We start from the raw sequence: 18,581 nt of genomic DNA on the forward strand, positions 1-18,581 counted from the left end.
AACCACCAAGTGGGGGATGCACTCTGGGCTGGATTCCAGTCCACGGCTTGATACACAAAAACACGCAAACTTGCCTTTCGATATCGAGAGGACAATTCACAAAATCATTTGCCGTTTGGTTGCGGCAGAGACCCATGCAAACACATGCTAACTCCACGCGCAAAGCGAGGGCATTCTTTATCGCCGCTGTCATCATCATCATCATCGCTTTCATTAAACGAAGGTGAATTCGGTGAATGCGCATGAAGTGGAGCCTGGTGCCTGGGTGGCACGTGGAGGCTGGTGAGGGGCATTGCGAGTTACTCACAGTGGGATAAAACACAATTATACGGGGTCAGGGCAGCCCCTCTATTATGATGTCGGCTGGCAGCCTATGGCGCTCACCTGTCGGCCAGAATGGCTTGTTATTTCCTAGCCTTTGGCACTGGCTCTCAGTACTGAGCAGATCCCCAGTAATGAATGAACCCTAAGCAAAGTCGCAGGGTGGAAATACATTTCCTCACACTTATTAGTTAAGGCCCTGCCCCCAATGCAGACTGGGGGTGGGGGTCAGATGAAGATTGTCTGCTTATTCAATACATAGTGCATCACCGAGAATTTTATTTCGACCTCACCAGTCTCATATAATACCTCAAATTTTCAATATATCTGAATTTTAATGGTATTGCTTTTAATATATACGCTTCAGTAAAAGCAATATATCTCACTGCACCTTCTTTCAATCAAATATTGATCCTCTTCCAAAATTGCCTTCGCTTCCCTTGAAAAATATCACCTGAAAGATGTGCGATAGATGCTGAGGCCTCGTCCCGGCCTGGTACCATTTAGCGACAGCTGCTAAAAATAAAGTGGGATGGGAATGAGCTGATGAATAAATCAGAGCCGGTCGTGGGACGACGTGGATCCGTTGGACCTCAAAAGCCATCTGTCAGCACCTCTGATTGGCAGTATAGTTATGGAGGATGAGCCTGGCTTGGATTTCTCTTAGTCCTGGATTGCCATCTTAAATAGCAGGATGTAGACATTGGGGTAGCATTCAAAGAAGCGCAATTGTGAGCAGAAGATGTTTCCGGAAAGTCCCTGACGTCGCACATTTCAGCAGAGTACTTAACCTCCGACTGGAGGAATGCAGAAACGCGGAAGGACTGCGAGTGTCTGTGGCTGACAGTGCTCGAGATGCAGTCAGGGTAACCGAATTCGCGAGGCTGATTACCCCCCACCCTCCCCAGAGGAGCGGGGGAGCATGTCGACACATCTTAGACCCTGATGTTCTCCTCTTCAGTGGGTTTGAGGGGGGTGGGGCACCGTCCGTGTCTCATTCCAATGTTCTCATTAGACTTAATTGAATTTCTCGAAAGAAGCATTTGGAGGATCGTGACTCTGGCGGCTTGCAGAGCAGGGGGCTCGCAGTGGAGAGCGTCTTAATGTGCCCAGCGCACTTGCTTAGCATGGGCTCGATCGGATAGATAGAGCGGAGAGGCACTGTGTCGTTTCTTTCTGTAGGAACTCTCCGTCTTTGTGAATCCTGCCAGCGTGACAGCGCTGCTCCTAGTCAGCTCGTCAGCGTACGACCTTTCGCCACTGTCTGAAACATCGCTGAGCCCTTTTGCAAACAACACCTCTGGATATTCTTTGCTTTATGGGCTGTGTTAGTCAGCTGTCTGAAAACGCTTTATCCTAAGTGTCGCTTCAGCGTTCGCGGTGCTCCGTCTGTCGCAAGCGATGAACCGACCCGCCCTGTCAGAACGCCTCAGAGACAGACCTGATCTTTCTTCCAGTGAGGTTAGATCTCAAAGGCCCGAGTTGGATGAGGTTGAGTGCCAGGAAGGTCGAGCAAGCACCGTCACCTAGGAAAAGAAAATCACCAAGCTTTAGGTTTTTGGGTCCCATGTTGGATGTGATTTTGAGTAAATAGCTTGCCATTCACAAGAATTTGAAATCACAGGTGATGGAGGAGAAGTGTGTTAATCTGATCTGTAATGAAGTGCTTTTAATATGAAGGCAGTGTAGGTAATAATGTGTAGGTAACACATCAGGTGCCAAATATCTTATGAAACAAGCAGAAGGTCATTTCCTGGAAATTATCCGGATGCCAAGCTCAGGAAACGACCACTTCATGCAGGAGTTTACAGACTAGGGGCGATGGTGTTGCCTTTGCACAGTGACACCTCAGTAATGTTTGCACATGGGGTGGTTCATGCCACCGTGGTTATTACCTGTTATATTAATCATTTACCTGGGAGGTGCTTTTATCCGGAACACTCCGCCAGACGTGCCTCCCAGCACGTTTTTCTTGTTCCTACCACGGAATATTTGCTGAAGTAATTCAAAAGGTCATATACTCAAGTGTAGCTGTAACTCATGCTCATATAATTAAGATCCCAGCACTTCAACAGCAAGTTGCACCTCTCACTTCGTTAATTATATGCACTTCCTTAATTTCGTTATACTTACTGATTTATCTGTAGGCATCCAGTATTTTTGCTTTGTCCGTGTTTTGTTTCAGAGGAATTGTACTAATTAATTAATAGTCAGGCAGATATTGGGCAAAAACCTCCAAGAGACATTTTACTGTATTTACATTTTACTTATTTGGCAGATACTATTATCCAAAGCAACATATGTTTGGGAAAGCAGGGTCAGACAGTCCCTGGAGAGGTTGGGGGTTGGTGATCAGAGTTCAGGTCCGGAGAGTAAAAATTCAGACCAAGATTTTGTTTCAACCAACCGGTTGAGCATAAAGAGTCTCAATCACAGAGTACTCAACTGGTTGATTGAAACAAAATCTTGGTCTGGACTTTTACTCTCTGGACCTGAATTACCCAGGGTCTTTTGCTGACATCACTCTGCTCACATTGGGATTTGAGCCGGCAGACTTCCAATCCTGAGTTCAATGTCCTACACTGCTAAGCCGCAAACTACCCAGTTGTTTTTGTCCAAAGAGACGTACAAGAGGCAAGAGACCAATGCGCTAGTTTCCAAGACCACCTGACACTGATGTGTCCGTTTTATAAGTGTCCCGCTCACATGCTGACTTCCCTGGGTTTGTTATTTCTGTGGATCCTCATCTACTTGTTTTCAACTCAGCTCTTCACTCTCATTAGTGATTATAACTGTCTTGTTATGTACGTTTTGTTATAGAACTAATGAACGTATTGGAATAAATGTGATTTAAGAGAATTCAGAACCATAAAAATAAAGACATGGCAATTAAGTTAATTAAACTGCCCCACATCTGATGAGCTGAGGATTATTTAAATTCATTCATTTCATTAAAGGAAAGAGGCAAACTTTTTTTTATCAAGTGTGCTTTTAATTGGCCTATTGCTAATGTTAGGGACAATAAAACGATCTTATTGACTTTGTTATCTATGGAATAGGTTGTGACATTCGCCGTGTCGTTCTGCGGTGATGTGTTGGGGAATCAGAGCCTGCAGCTTACCGGGCAGCGGGAGGGACGCAACTCCCCCCACCCCAGAGCCAGGGTAGCTGTGTGAAGAGTGCTTTCTTCATGCTTGGGCGTGAATGTCCCTCTACTGAAACACATTTTACCAGAGATGGAAAGTTCAGGTCCAGAAAGAATAAATCCAAACCAAGGTTTTCTTTCAACCAACCAGTTGAGCACGCGGTGATTGTGATTCTTTATACGTACACTACCGAATGTTTGTCACAAATTTTTGGTCTGGATTTTTACTTTCTGGACCTGGACTTTCCACCTCTGCATTTAACCCATCTGTTGGTGTGTGTGTGTGTGCGTGCGAGCATGCGTGCTCGTGCAAATTTCCAACAGCAGGGGGCATGATGGCCAAGGAGTCACAGGTGATGAGGGTCAGAATGGAGCCGGAATTCAGTGAACAGACAAAAATCCATGAGAGTGGTAGGGAACAGGGAGCAGGTCGGCGATTCAGAGAGAAACATCTCTCCCCAGAGCGGGCAGCAGTGTGTGGGGGGGGGGGACTTTGTCGCTAGTACGAGGGTGCCGGTCTCCGGGGCGACTGATGACTGTTAGTGTGGAGAGTGAAAGCATAATTTGTTCTCTTACCATCTACTTCAACACTCCCCAATGCGTGGTCGCTGGCCACCGGCACGGGTTGTGTACACGGTGCATTCCAGATGGGCTGTTGCATCGTGGAGAGGGCTTAGTTTAAGGAAACAACCGTGCCAGCAAGCAGAATTACCCAGAATGCACCAAGAAATACTGCATATAAAAATGTAGTCCTACTAATGAAGTGATCAGTGAACAGGATGGCGTTGGCCCTGTGCGTGTTCTGACAGACTCGCTGTACTGTTCTGCCCTTTCCATCAAATCCAGCTCACTCTTTATACAACAAATTTACAAATACCAGCTACACATTACATAATGCGGTTTTTTGTTCTCTCATCAAGACTGTAATCCTATGAAAAACTTCAAGAGAGGGCATCAGTTAAAATTAAACTTCTGTTATCGGGCTGGAAGAAGGCGGTAACTAGCTGAGATTGTGTTAATCGGCGATGGCCTTTCCGAATGAGGCTGGCACTCAGACGGGACCTTCTGAGAGCTGCCCCCCACGGCCAGTGCAAACCTCTCATCAGGATTTCCGCAGTAAAAATGAACCCACTCATTACGCTACCTGCTAATAAAGGCCATTCAGTTCTGTTCATTTGCTGCAATGATGTCCCTGCAGGGTGGGCAGTGTGTTCAGTCATTTAAATGTTTTTTTTTCCCCCTCTTGTTTTGCAGATCTGTTCCTCACGGTGGAGGATGGGTTCGAGACATGGATCAATGAGGTACGCTGCTATCTGTCCCCTCATCAACGGCCACTCAAGGCTTATTCTCATTGGAGACATGCAGTGTTCCATATGTACCTTATATAAAAAGTTCTGTTTAAACCCTTCCATCCTTCTATCCAATTGCTTATTCTGGTCTGGGTTCCTTGCGGGGGGGGGGGGGGGGGGGGAGGGTTTAAAGCCTATCACAGGCAGCATAGGGCACAAGGCCAGCGTACTCTCTGTTTGGGATTCTAGTCCATGGCAGGGCACATATGCATGCAGCCATGCATTATGGGTAATTTTGTGATGCCAGTTAGGCAAACTGCGGATCTTTAGACTGTGGGACAAGTACCTGAGGGAAACCCTCCTGGAATAATATCCCTGGTACAAGCTCCATGCCCCCCCCACACGACCCGAACTGGGATAAGTGTTCGGAAACTGGATTATAGCAGAATGCCTATAAATGGTTCACATTCACTTTCATGCGGCCTTTCGGGACGGTTTGGAAAGCAGTTTGGAGATTTTGCCGGTAATTAATATTTAAATGTGTGCCAACGGTGCTCAGAGTTCCTGAAAACTTGTTATTCGGCGTATGTAAATAGCGTTTGCTATGCGAATCTTAAGCACAGGGAAAATGGAAATCAATTATGTATTTGCAGAACTGAAAACGCATTAAATGGAAACACTGATAATTGTTCCGGGAGGATCCCCAGGCAGCCGTTAATCCGCACACTGGGGGGGGAGGGGGGGGTTGTGCATAAACTTAAAAATGCGGCGCCCCCGTGGCTCAATTAACATGCGGCATGGCACAGCCCTCCCTTCAAGGTTCCTGTGTGTGCGGTACTTGCGTCCACGTCAGTGTTTGTGCGGGCCATGCAATTCTGAGCCCCTATGTTGCCCTGTCTCTTCCCCCCCACCCCCCCAAGCCCCCTTGATTGATCCTGCCTCTGCGTCAGCCTCCATTTTTATAATACGGCACTGAATTGTGGGAAAACAGAGACTCCCGAATCTCAGCTCTTCTGGGCTCAAGGTTAACTCCAGTCAGGAAGTGTAAGACATAAAGATTATTTCTACGATGTGTCATTAGTCTGATATATTATTAAGGTGCAGGGTGTGGCAGGGACAGTTTAGGACAGGCAGCCAAACCTTGATGCCCATTTTCCAGTTAGGTACGATATAATGAAATTCCAGTAGTGTCCCCAGTACATCCCAGTGCCTCGTCTTTCTTGGTCATAGCAGGTGCTCTTTCCCATAAACACAGTCTGGGACGCTCACTTCCTCACTCCCTTTTTTTAATTGTGTTTCTTTTTCGTCTGTCGAACCCTCTGAAGAATCGTCCAGGGTCTGATTAATGGAAGTCGGGATTCTTTGATTAAATCCAAAATGGCCGGCGGTGTGGGCCGCCATTGGGCAGAAGCCCGCGGGCCTTTATCGCTCATCCAGGAGTCTGCGGCCACGCCGGTTCCTCCCGCCGCATGGCGGTACCACGCGAGCAGGGAGGCCGGCGTCTCTGATCCTGAGCTCTTATCAGACGCGGGCGTCACCAGGTCTCCATGGAAACACCGCTTCCCCGTCTGTTTACCAGGCCGGCAATGATGGATCGATGCGAGGTCTTCGATCCAACAGGAACGGCCAGTAAAACGGAGCTGAATCCCCAACCAAACCCCACAAAGGACACTCAGCTTTTGTCAGCGAGCCCCCGCTTCTGTTTAAGAACGGCGTTTTTAGCGAGGGGGTTGAGCGACACAGTAAATCTCTGCTGGTTGTCAGCAGGCTTCCTCGATTGCCCCCCCCCGACCCCCTCGCCGCACCAGAAGGGTGGCAAGATAAGCAGGAGAGGCAGGAAAGTTTGTGCCTCCCTCCTGATTTCGTTTTTTCCAGCCTAATTTTTCAGTTTGTTGAAACTTCTGTTAGGAAATGTGTTCCTGGAGAGAGCCGGGAATGGGGGGGGGGTTGGGGGATGAGGCTGGATCATCTAGTGAATATTGCAGTACAGATAAAAGGGGTTAGACTTGGAATAGGGTTTGGCTGGTTGACTGGTTGGTGTCGGTGTTTGATGGAGTCTCGTGCTACTGTCCCTTTAAGGCCACATGGTAAAAGTCACATGGTTCAGAATTCCTCCTGTACCAGGCACAGTAGAGAAATGGCAGTGGGCTTGTCTAAGGCTTTGCCATCCGCCTGAGTTTGACGCGGAGACGTTTGGCCGTCTTCCCGTCCACCGCTGAGGGTTAATCACTCCGTTCTTCACTCTGTGACCCCCTTCCCCCCCACGCCCTGATGCTCAGCATATGAAGGACAGTTCCCAGGTGCGCTGTCCTACCCCTGGGGCTCCTCAGGAAGAGGAAGTGGAGAGGCAGAGGTTACCCCTTCTGTCTCATCACAGGACGTGTAGAGGACAAACAAGTCAGTCATATACATTGCCCATCCATCCATCCATCCATCCATCCATCCAGTCATCATCTAATCACTTATGTTGGTCAAGGTTGTAAGGGACCTGGAACTTATCCGCGGCAGCGCAGAGGTTTATGTACACCCTGGACAGGATGCCAGCCAAACTCATTATAATTCCATTTCACATTGACGTTGAGCACCATCCGTTAAATATTTTGTGGGTTGATTCTTCTTCCATATCTGTTTACTGAAAGATCCGGGTGTCTCTCAGGGCCCTCGGGTACAGGGTGACACTCATCCAGGAATCCAGGGGCCCAGGAGCAGAGCTTTCATAACTCGTCTGACCCCGTCGTTGTGCCTTCAGGCCCGTCTTCCCTATTTCTGTATCCTGTCGGACTCACAAGCGTGCGAGTGTTGGCATGTAAGCCAGGCTTTAACATAGCGATAGCGCAAGACAGCCTCCCAGAAGCACACATCACAGCAAGCCGTTGCGTGTGACAGGCAGGACGTGTCATCCTGACAGCAGACGAGGGCTGACATGTTATCCCAAAGCGTCACTGTGTTCCCTCCGGTTCCTCGGTAGAGGGGATAGGACCGTCGATCAGTCACTAACAGGCTATGTCACACGTTAAATATGGAAATGTGCCCTGTGGTTAATACGGTAATAGTGAGACATGAGAGACTGCCGTGGTTAATATGGTAATAGTGAAACGTGAGAGACTGCTGTTTGGGGAGTGTAATTTTTATTATTAATAATTAGCTTATAATTTAATCATTTTATAATTATAAAATTTTATGTACATTTTTTGTAATTCATAGTATTTATTTTTAATGGGACATAGCTATTCCAGTTTAACAAAAGTTCAGCAGGACTGTTTGCTTTGAATTAGTGCTAAATGATTTAACCTACATTTCCGAGACAAGGGAAAATGGTATCACAGCTTACTTTCTTAATTACAGTGGTTTGCTTTTGAATGTCAGTCTATATTAATTCCTGTACAGTGTGAAATAAATATTCATATTGAGTGGGTTTTTTTTTTTCTTTTTTTGAAAAAGGAATATCATGTGACCTTTTTCGTTGAGAGAGAATCTCAGAATGAAGGGATGTTATTTAATCTCTAGTTCGCTGAATGTTTCTCAGATGTTTGAAATGTATGAATGAGCTTTCAGCAGGTCGGTGGGTTGGGTTTGACACTCGCCCAATGAAAGCTCTGTCCAGGAGGAATCCCACTCGGATGGTGACATTGCCTTGCCCAGGTTTAAGCCGAAACCCTGGTACTGTCAAGTAAAAATGTAAAGCCATTGAGACCCTCAGGGGTACATGTCTGCTTGCATGTGCGTGTGCATTGGCTCCTATAATGTGCCTTGAACGCACAGATTCACGCAGCCTTTGCTCTTCCTCCTTGCCTTCACACAATAAGACACATGCCATTGATGATTCAGGGCGACTTCCACCCAGGGTACCTATCAATCCGGAATCTTCAGTGTCCCAGAACATTAAAAGGGAAGAATGTAAAGGGAAAGAAAACTTCCACGTAGTTTTCCACTGTTTCTGTGCCTCTCTGTGCCGTCGGGATTTCCAGCCATCGAGTGCGGAAAGGCTTCTGTGACATCACTGCGCTCTTCCCTTCCCTTCGCTTTGCGGCCCTCCATGCCGACTCACGCGACAGCCGATCCTTCCAAGAGGACGGGGAGATTTACCGTGCCCGAGATAAGCATCCTGATACTTTGGCGATCGGCGCACGTCAGTAATCGCTGATCAGCAGTCAGCAGTGAGCCACCGTTCCATTTGTTAGAAATATTTTAAGTAGCGTCTCACTCAGAAGATGACTGAGCTGGGGATTTTCAGGGCTGGATTCGCTGCTCGCTCACGCAGGCTCCCGCGGGCTTAGATAATTGATTTGAGCTTTGCCCTCCCCCCCTGCTGTTTTCTGCTTGCAACTCAGTAGTGGCATGTTGAAGTCAGCGGGAGCACCTCCCCCATGGTGCCCCCCCCCCCCCCGTTACACGACGTGATGCCTCCACCTATCATGCCAGGACTCCTCTGCTACCCAACATGACGTTCCCCCCCTGCTGGGCCCCGCCTCTCCTGTCACACCCCCATCCACTGGACCCCACCACTCACTCATGCCACATGACACCGCCCCTGGCTGCTGGAACCCCACCTCCCATATCACCCAACGTGACACCTTCCCGACCCCCTGGCCACTGGGCCACGCCTCTCCATCAAACAATATGGACCAATCAGCAGACGCAACCCCCTCACTACCACTCTAATTCCTGACCCAACATCCTCCAAGCTTAAAATCTGCTGGAAAATCCATAGATGTAGATCAGCTGGCAGTGCTTCTCCCTCAGCTAGTAAAGGGCCTGACCTCAAGGCCAGCCCATTCCTCAGAACAGCTGCTAGTGAAGCTCGGTCATGCCTGGGGGTGACTCGGCGCCGAGGGGGCCGGAGGAAGCCTCTTCGAGTTGCCCCTGCCTGCTGCGATTCCTGCGGAGAGTGCCGCGGTCTTTCTCGCTCTGTCTGTGATACCGCAGGCCTGCTGTAATCAGAAGGAGCGCTGAAGAGCTCGGCGTTCAGCGAGGACTGGGCCAAGCGGGTCGAGGGCTCATTCACCGCTATTTATAACCCACCATTACTGGTGTTCTGTTTCACTGAATAGGGCAGGCAGCCTTTGTGTGCTGTACACACTGCCGACTTTGACGCCTCTCATCGCAGAGATGTGATGTAACATCAGTGTAGTTTTCCCCATGGCCTGCTGGCCACCGGGCCCCCGGTTATCTGGCCTAGACCCCCACTGGATTTCACCCTCCCAACTGACGCCGTTTGGTCCCTGTCAGGCCGGAGCGTCGCCCACCGTGACACGCTCACATGCCCGTGGGCTGGCATCCGGGCCGAGTGTGCAGCTTGTATCAGGACAGCTCGCAGATATTTTCCGAATCACTTAGCCAGAAATGGTTATATATTGAAGGGCAGGGGGGCAGGGGGGGGGAGTCGTGTGTGTGTGTGTGTGTGTGTGTATCTGTGCATGGGGTTTGCGTTTTCTCCAACAGTCCAAAGACAAGCAAATGGGTAAATCGGCTTCTCTGCGTTGTCCTTAGTGCGTGCTTGTGTGCATGAGTGTGATTCTTATAGTGGACTGACATGCCTATCAGGGTGATCTCCATTTTTGTGCTCAATACTGCCCTCTACAGGCTCGAGGCTTGTCATGACCCTGCCCAGGATGAGCCGTTATGTGTGGATGGATGGATGGCTGATGGAATAATGTCTCTGTGTTATTGCACATGTTAGACACCGTTACATTGTGCCATTAAAGACACTTGTGTAAGGAGAGTCCTGCATGTGTTGAATATATATTTTTCAACCCGATTCCGTGCGATCAAAGCTTTCATGCATCCTCACCCCCAGAAGGGCAGGTGCAGTCACGCGGCCTGCATCAGCAGCTAGATTAAACCAGGCTCCCGCACCGTATCTGTTACCCGCGAGATGAATGGGACGGGCACGCCAGGATGAGGCGCTGGGCTGTTTTTGGTAAAGCCTGGTGACAGAAGAAGAGGTGTTTACGTTTTTGTAACTGCGCCTGTGCCTCCTATTGGATTTTAAAAGGTTTATTTCTATCTTCTTCTGCCTTAAAGGTGTTTTTATACCCATAGCACGACGGCGTGTGTCCTGGGCACTAACTTTAGTTTCCTGGCTTAATCGCGCCACTCAGCGTAGAGACATCCTTGCTGAGGTCCCCCTTGTGCTCCTCCAGGACGGAAACTTCACCAGAAGCTGGAAGACCAGCCTCCCAGATGGCGTGAAGGTCGTCGGCCAGTCTGCTTTCGTGGACTTTGGTGAGACACTCTTACTCTGTTTTCTTTATTATTTTAGACTTTTAACTCCCTTTTCCATCTGTCACTTCCCAGTGTGCGTGTGTGAATGAATCTGTGCAAGAGCGTGTCCGTATTCACGGTGAAGCAGGTCAAGGATCCCGATTGGCTGACAGGTGTCGCACAGGCACAAGTCATTAAAAAGCCTTAAATGTGGCCTACTCGACACACACCGGAGATTCGGCTTAGTCTCCGGCTTCCTGCAGAAACGGTTATTACTCCCGCACTTCGTGCCCCACCTGTCTCCCCTCCCCATGAGGTTTTACTAAGCCTGAGTCGTGCTCGAGTCTGCTTCAGAAGCCCACTGGGATATTTTTATAAACAGGGGTGGCCATTAGGAATGTAGTACGCAGGTGTTTTGCTGTTCAGCGTGCAGGGCAATGTGGAATTCAGTAAACAGAACTTCCAAAACCATTTTATGTCATTTAAATAATAGATGAGATGTCTATTGGCCTCTTTTTTGTAACTTAAACTTTTGTTTACTTCTTTAAGTTTCGTTACATGGACCAACTCCTCACTCAGCTCACTTTCCTGTCATGAGTGAAGTCCTTTCCGGGTCTGGGTTGGGAAGATCAGACCTTGAATGAGTGTGTATTTTGGGTGCACTCTTACGGAGGAGTCGCACAGCACAAGTCATTTCAGGGCAGGCTTTTCGGTATCGACGTCGGGATCTTCAGGAGAAGCCGCGGGAGAGAAGCAGATGAGCTTAATTGCTGTCCGCCTCTGTCGTCCCCGGACTGGTCCACACTCCGCTGCGCCTCCCTCATCGGCCCCAGCTTGTTTTCGTGTCCTTTTCGGCCAGCACTTCTGTTGGCATCAGCTTTCTTGGGGGGAGCCACTCTCAGGTTGGTTGGATGTATCGATCTACTCAGTGTCTGTGGCTCGGGTCGATGCATTACAGTAACTAGAGGGCTGGCTGAGGCGGGGGTTAGGGCACGGTTTGGGGGTGGGGTGGAGGGGGAGAGATTGGCACCATGGGAAGGAGGCCCTCAGGTTCCGATCAGGTCCAGCCTCCTACCAGATCGGCCAGAGCTGAGCGAGACGGACCAGATTAGGAGAAAATCACCCTGATAGAATTGTTCAAACAGCAAAAATCCTCGATTATTATTCCCTGGCATAACAGGTCATTATGCAAATGAGAGGTTGTTCCCACAAAAGCGCTGTTGGTTTTGTGTAATTACACCCACCTGTACCTCTTTAGGACTTAATAAAGACAAAATGGCTTTACTCTGTCACGCTGAGCTCGTCGGCTGTCTGAGGAGGCTTGTATCCCTGTTTCTTCGGCTGTTACCACAGGGTCAGGGTGAGTTCCGTCTTTCCCTGGCCTCATATGCAGTGCCGGTGTTTACCACCTCTCAGTCCATGCATTTGCGTAGGACCCCTGAGTTTTTTGGGGGGGAGGGGTGTACACACACTAAAAACCACATTTACTCACACATACCTGTATGCAGCCAGTGGACAGGATATAATAGAATCTGATTACAGAATATAATAGCAGGAGCAGCTAATGAGATATTAATAGCGAGGATCTAATAAGGGTTCGAGGCAGCCTCTGCTTTCAGAGGAGCTTCAGGCCTTCAGAGATGCTGTCATGCATGTCCTGGACTGTGTGTGGTGGGATATTGGAGCATTCTTGAAGAAGAAAAGCCTCCAGGTCCGTGAAGGGTGGAGGAGGTGCAGATCTATTTCACACTCTCTGGTTTAGAACATCCCATAAAGGTTCAAAGTATCTAGTGACAGGGGAGACCACGGGAGATGTCCTGGTTTTCAGGAAACCAATGTTCAGGTCTTACTGTGGTCTTCAGGGGGTGGGGGGGGGTGCATTATTATCTTAGGATATGGGATCAGTATGGGGGAACAGCACTTGCATTGTACACTGTGCCTTTAAAACAGCTTCAAATTCATTGGCCATTAAAGCACCATGTAGAGCGACCATCAGACCTGAAGACTCCCGTAATAAGTCTGCCTGTGCTAACGGACATTGTCGTTTGACGCCCCCTCCCCAGCCTTCTCCAATGCAAACCCAATCAGATGTAGGAGCATGGCTGAGAGATGACTCACCAGACCATAATGCTTTTTTCCCTGTTGCTCAGGGGTGCAGGTTTTGCATCTTTAAGCATCAGCCTTGAATACGAGCCCTTTCCGAACAGCCGTATATTCCAGCTTAGTGCAGCTCGTGACTTATGGGTTTTGTCGAGACCAGGAGCCAGAACTGCTGATTCAGTTCTGTAATCATCATGCTGTCATGATTATTTATACTGATCCTATTGGCATATTAAATAATGTGTTTTTTCTTGCCCCTGCAATTCAAGCACCAGCTCTGTGCCCTCTTTTGAACTTCGTTACTTGACTCATGTCGATTTCCAAACTCGCATATCAAAGTAGTGATGGTAAAACCTCCATTATTGCTGAAACACGCTGCATTCCGTTTTATGTGAATCTCCTCTGTACTTCAAAGGTTTCATGTCACGTTGCTGCGTTTTTGTCACTTCATAGACATTGAGTTTATGAAAAGTCGATGGAGTGGCTGGTTTATAAAAATGCCTATAGAAAGGCTGTGCACCATAACTCATGATCAGTATGCTTTTAATGTTAGGATTGAGTTAATATATAAATTTAAACTCTGTGGAGCCTTCTGATTGGCCGAGGTTATGGTGGACTGACGTGGCTGTGGCCACGTTGATGTTGAGCTGACCCCTCCCTTTGTGGGCCGTGTGGAGGGATTGGAAGCACTTGGAAAACCGACTCCCTTCTTCTGAAAAAAGGCAGAGCTTGGATCTTCAGACATGTGGGACCAGAATGTGGCCTGGTGGTTACCTAGCGACACAGGAAACCTATCAGGGAGGGCTTGGGGTCGATATCAGGGGGTCCACCCTGCAGGGGACCGGGAGAGCAAAAGGATCGGGGTGGGTGGGATAGCGAAGCTTCCACAGAAAGGGGATGGGCACAGTCTGGTTTAGTACCAATAATGATTCGACCTTTGACCTTTAAGGCTTGGCTTAGAATCTCAGCAGGGGTTCAGAATTTCCACCTTGGGCTTCAATGACTATGGAACTGTGGAACTGAAGAAGTTGTTAAATTTTCAGAGCCTCCCTGGTGCTCAGGAGCCAGACAGAAAGACTGGCGGTGAGGACAGGTGGCCAATGGCCTAATGTCCAGGGATTCCTGCTCCAAAGTATATGGACCCCTACACCGGTCAGAGTGTACATAGACCCTGACACTGGTCAGAGCACCTACAGACCCCGACACCGGTCAGAGCGCACATAGACCCCGACACTGGTCAGAGCGCACACAGACCCCGACACCGGTCAGAGCGCACATAGACCCCGACACCGGTCAGAGCGCACACAGACCCCGATACCGGTCAGAGCGCACATAGACCCCGACACCGGTCAGAGCGCACATAGACCCCGACACCGGTCAGAGCGCGCATAGACCCCGACACCGGTCAGAGCGCACACAGACCCCGACACCGGTCAGAGCGCACACAGACCCCGACACCGGTCAGAGCGCACACAGACCCCGACACCGGTCAGAGCGCACACAGACACCGACACCGGTCAGAGCGCACACAGACCCCGACACCGGTCAGAGCGCACACAGACCCCGACACCGGTCAGAGCGCACACAGACCCCGACACCGGTCAGAGCGCACACAGACCCCGACACCGGTCAGAGCGCACACAGACCCTGACACCGGTCAGAGCGCACATAGACCCCCGACACCGGTCAGAGCGCACACAGACCCCGACACCGGTCAGAGCGCACACAGACCCCGACACCGGTCAGAGCGCACACAGACCCCGACACCGGTCAGAGCGCACACAGACCCCGACACCGGTCAGAGCGCACACAGACCCCGACACCGGTCAGAGCGCACACAGACCCCGACACCGGTCAGAGCGCACACAGACCGCGACACCGGTCAGAGCGCACACAGACCGCGACACCGGTCAGAGCGCACACAGACCGCGACACCGGTCAGAGCGCACATAGACCCCGACACCGGTCAGAGCGCACATAGACCCCGACACCGGTCAGAGCGCACATAGACCGCGACACCGGTCAGAGCGCACATAGACCCCGACACCGGTCAGAGCTCACATAGACCCCTACACCGGTCAGAGCGCACATTGACCCCGACACCGGTCAGAGCGCACGTAGACCGCGACACCGGTCAGAGCGCACGTAGACCGCGACACCGGTCAGAGCGCACGTAGACCGCGACACCGGTCAGAGCGCACGTAGACCGCGACACCGGTCAGAGCGCACGTAGACCGCGACACCGGTCAGAGCGCACGTAGACCGCGACACCGGTCAGAGCGCACGTAGACCGCGACACCGGTCAGAGCGCACGTAGACCGCGACACCGGTCAGAGCGCACGTAGACCGCGACACCGGTCAGAGCGCACGTAGACCGCGACACCGGTCAGAGCGCACGTAGACCGCGACACCGGTCAGAGCGCACGTAGACCCGACACCGATCAGAGCGCACATAGACCCGACACCGGTCAGAGCGCACATAGACCCGACACCGGTCAGAGTGCACATAGACCCGACACCGGTCAGAGTGCACATAGACCCGACACCGGTCAGAGTGCACATGGACCCCGACACCGGTCAGAGTGCACATGGACCCCGACACCGGTCAGAGTGCACATGGACCCCGACACCGGTCAGAGTGCACATAGACCGTGACACCGGTCAGAGCGCACATAGACCGTGAAACCGGTCAGAGCGCACATAGACCCGACACCGGTCAGAGCGCACATAGACCCCGACACCGGTCAGAGCGCACATAGACCCCGACACCGGTCAGAGCGCACATAGACCCCGACACCGGTCAGAGCGCACATAGACCCCGACACCGGTCAGAGCGCATATAGACCGCGACACCGGTCAGAGCGCACATAGACCGCGACATTGGTCAGAGTGCCATCAGCTTGCTGAAACCCTGAAGTTCGTCGGGGGGGGGGGGGTGTTAGGTAACCAGAATAAATGAGTAATAGCTGAAGGTCGAGGCCAGGCGAGTGCGCCGAGCAGCGTCCCGGCTGGCTGTCGCCACCGGCACTCCTTCTCCTCCCACTCGGCCGCGTGGATCTCGGAAGCGGAGCGACCTCCCTGTGAGACCTCTCCTCCTACATTCTGCGCTATTCTCCGCTCCACCTACCATCCTTTTGCTGTTTTTTCCCCTGTAACGTAGCGTTTATCGGCTGGAAATAGCGCTGCTAAATGGCCCCGGCGCTGATGTTGCATAAGGCGGCCTACATTAGTGCAGGCCCATGGGAACATCAGCCTGCGGTGGGGGGGGGGGGATATCTGAAGCCCCTATAAGTGCTTACCCACTTGTTTACTTAGTTTATTTACTGTGATTTCTTTCTGCTAATGACAGCAGTTATTTGGGAATATTAAGGTAGATTTAACAAAGCAGGTGAGGGGAGCCCTGATTTAAGGGATCAGTGGCCACGGCACCCAGAACCTGCAGCTCACAGGTCAGCACCCCCTCCCCCCAATCACCCCCTGCTTTTTGGGGTTACCTGGAAAACAGCAGGTTCACAATAAGGTAATTGGTATGCAGAGGATGGGGCTGAGTAATATACCCACACTTTTGTGTATTAATCATGGACTCGCACTCCTGAGTATGAATAATATACTCATGGCTGTGAGTGTGTTTAATATACTTCTGCCCCTTACTATGGATAATACACTCCCTCCCCTGAGTAAGAATAATATACTCGCGCCCCCGGATATGAAATATATACTCATATCCCTGAGTGAGTTATTTGAATCACCTTCACATTCACCCGTTTGACATTCACAGTTTTGGTTATTCGCAAGCACGGGCTGTGAACAATTAAACAGGAATATTTTTGGAGCTTCCTGAAAGATAGCAGAAACCCACTGATGATAAGTATGCCAAAAATAATACTGAAAAAGATTTGGAACACATAAAATCATATATAAATATTAGTGATACATAATATTTGTTAGTGTAAGTGTGTACCATATCTTTCATGTTAAGAGTCTTGGCTTGGGTATGCCGCGCATCTTTGTCCCAGCAACCAGCCAAACTCACGAGTCGGCTGTCTGTATGACCGTGGAGTCTCACATTTCTCACAGTAACTTTGAAACTTTTCACTGCTGTTAATTTTGAGTTTTTAATAATTAGTCCGAAGCATAGTGTTTCCAGTGCTTAAAGTAGTAACTCTGTACATACAGGGGCATAATGTAGATGGTTTGTATATTATATAAAAAAGTCTTGATAGGAAATGACAAAGTGAACAGTACAGTACTGTTTGTTTGGAAATTAGTAATAAATTGACATGTTGTTGCAATTCAGGCTAGCCGACTGTTATGGGTATAGCTTATAGTGATACACAGGTATTATTCACAAATTGTCACATTGCCGCCCTTAACCCCCACAAACGTATGCTTATGCCCCTGAATATGAAATATATCCTCACACCCTTGAGATGACAGTGCAGCCACCGAGCCCGTTTTCCTCTGGTTGAGCAACATTGGGGCAGCCTTCAGCCGGCGCCCCCCTCTGGCAGGGCGCCGGCGGGACTCCTCGGGCTGGACCTGCCCAGCAGCTTTAAGGGCAGCATGCAGGTACCGGAGGCCAGTTCAGGGTGAGGAGGAGGGACACTAGCAAAAACAAACCCGCCTCTGCTAACCCCCACCCATTTCAGACATAACCCCCGGCACTTTTTCACGCCTGTCCTCTCACGAGAAGCGAGCAAACTGCCCTCCACCATCTCATCTTTCCACTACACCTGGAGTGGTCTGAAGATCTGGCGCATTAATGGACCGACCCCCTCCCTCTCCCATAAACACCCACCTTCGTCACACTGCTCCTGATGCCACCAGCGTCTCTGGTTTGAGCCCAGGGCCAGCGGCCTTTCCGCCTCTCTTACGACGCGGCATATGGTCGTCGAGCATGTGCCAGGCAAATCACCCCATCTGCATTTGCGCATCGTTCCGGGTTTTTCCGTCGCCAGCGACCACAGCCTAATGCATTATTCATTAGCGGTGGCAGCGGTGGAGTCTTGCTGCACTGCCGGTCACACCACGGGTTTTTGTTTTGTTTCGTTTCGTTTTTCACTCATTAGTATGCTAACTTCAAGAGTGTTGTTATTGTTTTTTGTCTCCACCTGGGCGGCTACTTTATTCTCCCGCGTCTCGCTGAGGTCTTCGCCCGCTCTTAGTTACAAACCATTTACCCAGAAGTCTCAGCGTTTCAGTATGGAAACACCAGGCTGCTCAGGCCCTTGGGCACACAAGTTGGTGTTCAATGTTAGACATGTGTTTGGACAAGGGCCCTGGAGCTCTGCTTCCCTCGTCAACCTTGTCTGCTTCAGTGTGAAATCCAGAGGTGAATGTGGTACATGACACTTGTCTTCATGTGCGCGGAAATCTGAGACTAGTTCGGGAAGAAGTTTGGGGAGATCCGTCTGTGTGAGTCAGCGGGTTAGGATGCTGCGCTTGTGATCGGAAGGTCACCGGTTCAGACCCCAGGGTCAGCAAAGTGATGTCACTGCTGGGTCTTTGGGCAAGGCCTTTAA

At 50.2% G+C, this 18,581-nt stretch overlaps 1 protein-coding gene across 1 annotated transcript in view; it reads left to right on the forward strand.

Moving 5' to 3' along the window:
* Positions 1-18,581, forward strand: part of itfg1 (integrin alpha FG-GAP repeat containing 1) — an 83,043-nt gene that overhangs the window by 11,728 nt on the left and 52,734 nt on the right. The window contains exons 7-8 of the mRNA XM_049030047.1: positions 4,721-4,767; positions 10,899-10,980. Of these exons, the coding sequence (XP_048886004.1) occupies positions 4,721-4,767; positions 10,899-10,980 (129 nt within the window). The remainder of the gene's footprint in view (positions 1-4,720; positions 4,768-10,898; positions 10,981-18,581) is intronic.

This window comes from Brienomyrus brachyistius, chromosome 11, assembly GCF_023856365.1.
Source record: "Brienomyrus brachyistius isolate T26 chromosome 11, BBRACH_0.4, whole genome shotgun sequence".
In the NCBI taxonomy this organism is placed as follows: Eukaryota; Metazoa; Chordata; class Actinopteri; order Osteoglossiformes; family Mormyridae; genus Brienomyrus; species Brienomyrus brachyistius.